The following is a 5,203-nucleotide window of genomic DNA, read 5'->3' as shown; positions in this document are numbered from 1 at the left end:
TACAGCTGAAATTTAAGAGCAAATACACACCACTCCAAGAACAAGTGATCTACAATACATGCTGTATTAGTGCAATTATGGGCTGTGGTATATATTGCTTCCTGAGAGTATATTGCAACCTTACAAATCCAACCTTCAGTACTGGAATCAAAGCGCAGTCTGAATCCTCTGGAATTGACTGATCCATCAGTGACAAACTTGACATAAGCAAAACTGTCAGAGGTATCCACAGCATGAGGGAGAGTATTTCCACAGTACTTGCCCAACAGATTTCCTGCAAAAATCACATACAGAAAGACAATATTATATCAATATATTATTTATATTTATGTTGGAGGATCTCTTTCCAATTTTACTGGACAGGCAGGTGTAAACTCATAAAACAAAGTTATTGTTGGCATATAGAAGGGCTTTGTTTGCCTTACTTTGCATCAGCAAGCAAGGCAGACAGAAACAAATACTGCCCATTGAAAAGGCTCACTGTGTACCCAAAGGGAAATCCTTTTGGGAACCACTGGTGAGATTTCGAAGTAATACTAGGCAGGGGAAGACAAACACTGAAATAATTCTCAGACCAGAAGCGTTGTATTCTCGGATCTCCACAAAGTCATTTGTGCACTCGGAAGAGTTTTGAATATCTAGGCCTTCTAGTCTGATGGTAAGATAGTGGCCCCTGGGACCCTGCAGAAACCATTCACACAGCAGGTTGTCTTGATAATGAAGCTCAGGATACCCCATGCTCTCGATGATGCCAGTTTGTCCTATCACTGTCCCACCACAGGGAGCTGCAAAAGGAAGAGCATTATTTGGTAGACTGAAGGACCTCAAGAGATGACCTTTCTCCTAAAAAAGACTTAAAGCTGAGGCACAACTGACTTGTTTTCTAACTGTGGTAATAAACCAGGAATTGCCTTCCAGCTAAAAATCTTCCACATTCTCCATCTAATTCACCCAGCCCTGGTTTGTTTTTGATCATTTTTCATATACACACACCATGCCATTGCAAGCATCTCTTCCTCTCTGTCAAATCTCTTATACTCTGAATAAACTCAGAGTTTTCAATCTAACCTCTACCTATGTCCATCATTACCAGAAAAACTTGCAAAGATGTTATCAGATAAACTGTAAAGAAATGCAGCTTGCTAAGCGTGGATCTAAATTTTTTATGACTGGCAAAAGTTGACTTATGGTTTGGGCTCACAGCTATGATTCAGACTCCTCATTCCTGTCATCCCTTCCTTTCACATTCCACTCCTTGTGATGCCTTGGTGATTGCTACACAATTTGCAAAACAGCAGTTCATTTTTAATTTTCTCTCTCTGAACACTCATTGTGGTACCCGCAAACATAAGTTCATAATAGCAAGGCTTACAGCAAACAATATTCCCAGGTGGGATTTATTGGAATTTATTTTTACAGTGAATTTTATGTCTGTGAGTTACAATATTTCTGTGGCAACAACAGTTGTGTTCATACTGTCTGCTCTTCTGAGTGATTAGTGTTTTGTTTTAGGATGATTGGTATCCAGCTAAGACACTGTAAATTTGCTTTGGGTAAATACCAGTAGTGGTTTCATTTACTAATAAGTATATATATGCAAGTTTCTTCAGTTTACACATTCAGAAATATGATAGCACATTATTTGGGCTTAAGTGTTTGCGGTCTAATGCAATCAGCAAAATTCTGTGTACAACAATATATTTCACTACTTTGCTGTTGTGAAATTAACAGTCCTAGACTTTCCTATGTGAGTGATACCAAAATAATAGCTGCTATTCCTTGAAGATTATACACATTATCAAAACAAAAAAAGTAGCATATTGAGGACTACTTTTTCTTTAATTTTAAAACTTTGCTAGTGCTTTCTAGTCCTGTTTTTGCAGCTGGACAGCAAATAATTTTAAAACATTTCTTTTCCCAGCTGACAAATAATGGTTCTCACTGTTCATTCCTTTTTCAGTTCATTACTGTGCTGCCCCTGTTTGTCTAGCAGCATTGTTAGTACAGACTGATTTACATTTACATAGAGAAGCTCCTAATTGGTTCTTCTCCTGCCAATTCTCAGCTGATCTTTGCATTCCCCTTCAGAATCCTGCTCATGAAAGTGACACTAAGTTTGCATGCTGAAAATCAAATCATGTTACATGACTTTATCCACATTGACCTTTTTTCTACTGCTCCTTTGATAATTGTTTTTGACAAGAGGTTATCCAGTCATTTTTTTCCACTGCTGCAAGTCTGTGAGCTCTTTCCTATTTGTATTTCCCTAATTTTCTGCTCTTGTTATGTGCAGAACATGTTGATGTTCCAATGCTTTAGCTCTAACACTAATTGTAAGAGGCACGTATCTGTCAGCCCACCTCACACGCCTGATTTAAGCCCTATCACAAAAATCTGACAATCACAACCAAAGACCTTCTTTAAAATCAAAGACAATGATAAATGCAAGCATTACCAATGGAGTATTTAGCATTGAATCCCACATGTGTGGCACTGCTATCAGACCTGAACCTCAGGTACATGACAGCTCCTGAAGACCTCTGTGAGCCTGGCATCAAACCTCCACACAGCTTGGCAATGATGGGGGCAGTGGAGTCGGCGCCGTTGCGTAGCTCTAGGTAACTGGAAGTGCAGCTACAAGAGGAGAGAATTTTCTGTTCAATGCATGGCAGTAGTGGTTCAAGAATCATTTCAGTATGTGCACAAAGCCATGAAGCTATAGTGAATTAGATCAGTTTTCATGCACTGTGACCAGGACAGAATCAACAAGTTCATAATCCATTAAAGTTATGTAATAGTTGAATCAAAAGAAATGCTAGAAACATTGAGAAAGATTCATCTAAATCTTAGTGTATGATCAGATCAGACCTGACAGAAGCAAGTTCGGGGAAGGGGTGTGAGTAGCACTGGCAAAGTAGTTATGACCATCTTTAACTTTTTCTTTTGGCAGCATTCAGATTCAGCAGGTATTCCCTATTAAGTCTCACTGATGATTCGAATTAAGAAACAACAACAAGACAGATTACGGCAATAAAAATTCAAATCTGGGACCTCACTTAGGTAGGTATAGAAAGACCAAACTATCTTAACTAACAGCTTTCCCTCAGAATGGTGCAGTGTCCTGGGAAGGCAGGAAGGACACCTTTGCAATTCTTCATCCTTCACCATTTTTTTGTGATGTGGTCTCACAGGTGATGCTCACCTTTGCTTTATAGTGGTCTAGCCCCTAATGAATGAAGTTACATCAGCTGGAAACTAGGCCTGTTTTATGCTTCAGGCAGGGTGTGCAAAATATGTGTAGGCCCACTGCAAAACAGCAGCCAGACAATAAAGGAGGGAGAAAAAAAGTGTCATGGTGCAAATTATTTTTGATGTCTTTGAAAGCACCTGAGAGTCCAAATGACTGAAAAAATGAATATGAAAGGACTAGAGGGCACAGATTTCATAGGAAGCACCTTTCTACCATGGATGTTTCCACTTTGCCTGTTATACTGATTTCTGTTATACACTGCAAAGTCCTAGGAATGTTAACCAGTTGCCTGATAGCTTCAGTGATCTCTCAAAAATTTCCCCATGACATTTGATTATAAATCTGGAAGTGCTCTCTGGGAAGAATTAGACAAAGTAACAAGGAAAGAAGAATCAGAATGGAGTGTCTGAGGAAACAGGGAAAATAATGTGGGTGTATACTTTGGTGAAGGTTCAATATAAAACTGATCTTCAAATTGCAGCTCTACTGCATGTCCATTGGGAGCAGTTATGGTCCAGACACAGTCGGCATGTGGGGGGTAATTGCTCGGATAGTTGGGGGAAGATGTATATCCACTGGGGTTGAAATCATTGATATAAATGTTCCCTCCACAAGCTGGGAAAGAAAAGATCACCAATAAAAAACAATATGTAAAGGAAATGGGTGAGGCATGAAAAATATGAGTTATCACTATATTCCAACACAGTTTCCTTTTGATGTCATATAGTTAAATCAAAAACAAATAAATTTTATTGCTTACCATGGAAAAACATTTTAATGCAGTAGAATCCTATGCTCTTGTGCTCCTGCTTACCTAGCCCTCCTCAGTTCCAAATGAGGGCCCTGAATAAAACTGCTCTAAGTTCTTGGATTTCTTCTAAAACAAGCAAAACCCATATTTCTTGACTTGTTTCTATCCCAATTCCCAAGAGCTAGAAGTCCACAAGTCAGATCCATCAATATTTCTGTGACTCACTCCCCGCTTCTACTTTCTAAAAACTGAAGTGTTTGTTTGAGACAATAATGAAAGTGTAAGGAATGTCAATCAGAGCAAACACGAGGATGTGTTCAGTTTCTTTATCCCACAAAAATATCTTTATTTTGGCCAGAACCTTTCCATCAAAAACCACCTCTATGTTCTAAACCAGCAATACTGTTTTAACACAGGGCTTTAGTCAAGTTCTATAAATTGAAGTGGTAGAAATGCTATTGTATAAGCGTCACCAATTTCCTTCATGAATCCCCTACAGTAATGCTAAGAATGATTCTTTGGGCCAACAGGGAGCAAAAATAATGCGCTTAAAAATTTGAGCAGATTGACAGGTTGCCTTAGTTGTATTTAGATACACTATTGAACAGGAGGTCTCCAGGTGTCCCAAGTGGCACGTGGCATGAATACAGTGGAATAACTCAAATGCCAAGTTCCTGATTTACTCCTGGGACCTGTATCCTTTTTTTAAAAATTTTTCATTCTTTCAAAAGAGTTAGCTCTGGCAAGTACTGTTATTTTCTCAGCTGGAAGTAAAACTTTGAGACATGTTGCCACCTTTCTAGACACACTAGTCTGAATCATTCTTAACATCATTTAGCAGTTGCACTGGTACTATGTATTCAAAGTAATGTTCTTGTTTCCAGGGATTTTTTTCCTTTCCTGTATGAATTTTTAACATCTCTTCCTAACTATAGATGCTACTAACTTTCTAAAGGGTTTCCCTCTTTTTTTAATTTCAATATCTCCAGGTTCTGTGACCTGAACCTTACTCTCTTAAAAAAGAAGAAATTTGAGTGTCAGATCAGAAGTCATGCACTACAGGACATTTTTTTCAGACATCTGATTTTACAGGGTTGGGACTTCCAACAAGAACATCCTTTCAGAGGACAAACTCCAAGTTGTGTATGTATGAGTTGCAGAATTTATTACCTAGACTTACCTAGACTCTTGGCCTCATATCT

General features: G+C 38.6%; 1 protein-coding gene across 1 annotated transcript in view; it reads right to left on the bottom strand.

Moving 5' to 3' along the window:
- Positions 1 to 5,203, bottom strand: part of LOC103802280 (cubilin-like) — a gene marked incomplete at both ends in the record, with an annotated part of 20,364 nt that overhangs the window by 13,010 nt on the left and 2,151 nt on the right. The window contains 5 exons of the mRNA XM_009074741.1: positions 134 to 274; positions 576 to 785; positions 2,456 to 2,634; positions 3,691 to 3,865; positions 5,182 to 5,203. Coding sequence (XP_009072989.1) covers positions 134 to 274; positions 576 to 785; positions 2,456 to 2,634; positions 3,691 to 3,865; positions 5,182 to 5,203 — 727 coding nt within the window. The remainder of the gene's footprint in view (positions 1 to 133; positions 275 to 575; positions 786 to 2,455; positions 2,635 to 3,690; positions 3,866 to 5,181) is intronic.

The sequence above is a fragment of the Acanthisitta chloris genome, unplaced genomic scaffold (genome assembly GCF_000695815.1).
Source record: "Acanthisitta chloris isolate BGI_N310 unplaced genomic scaffold, ASM69581v1 scaffold40230, whole genome shotgun sequence".
Taxonomy (NCBI): Eukaryota; Metazoa; Chordata; class Aves; order Passeriformes; family Acanthisittidae; genus Acanthisitta; species Acanthisitta chloris.
This window is presented reverse-complemented; position numbering and strand designations above follow the sequence as displayed.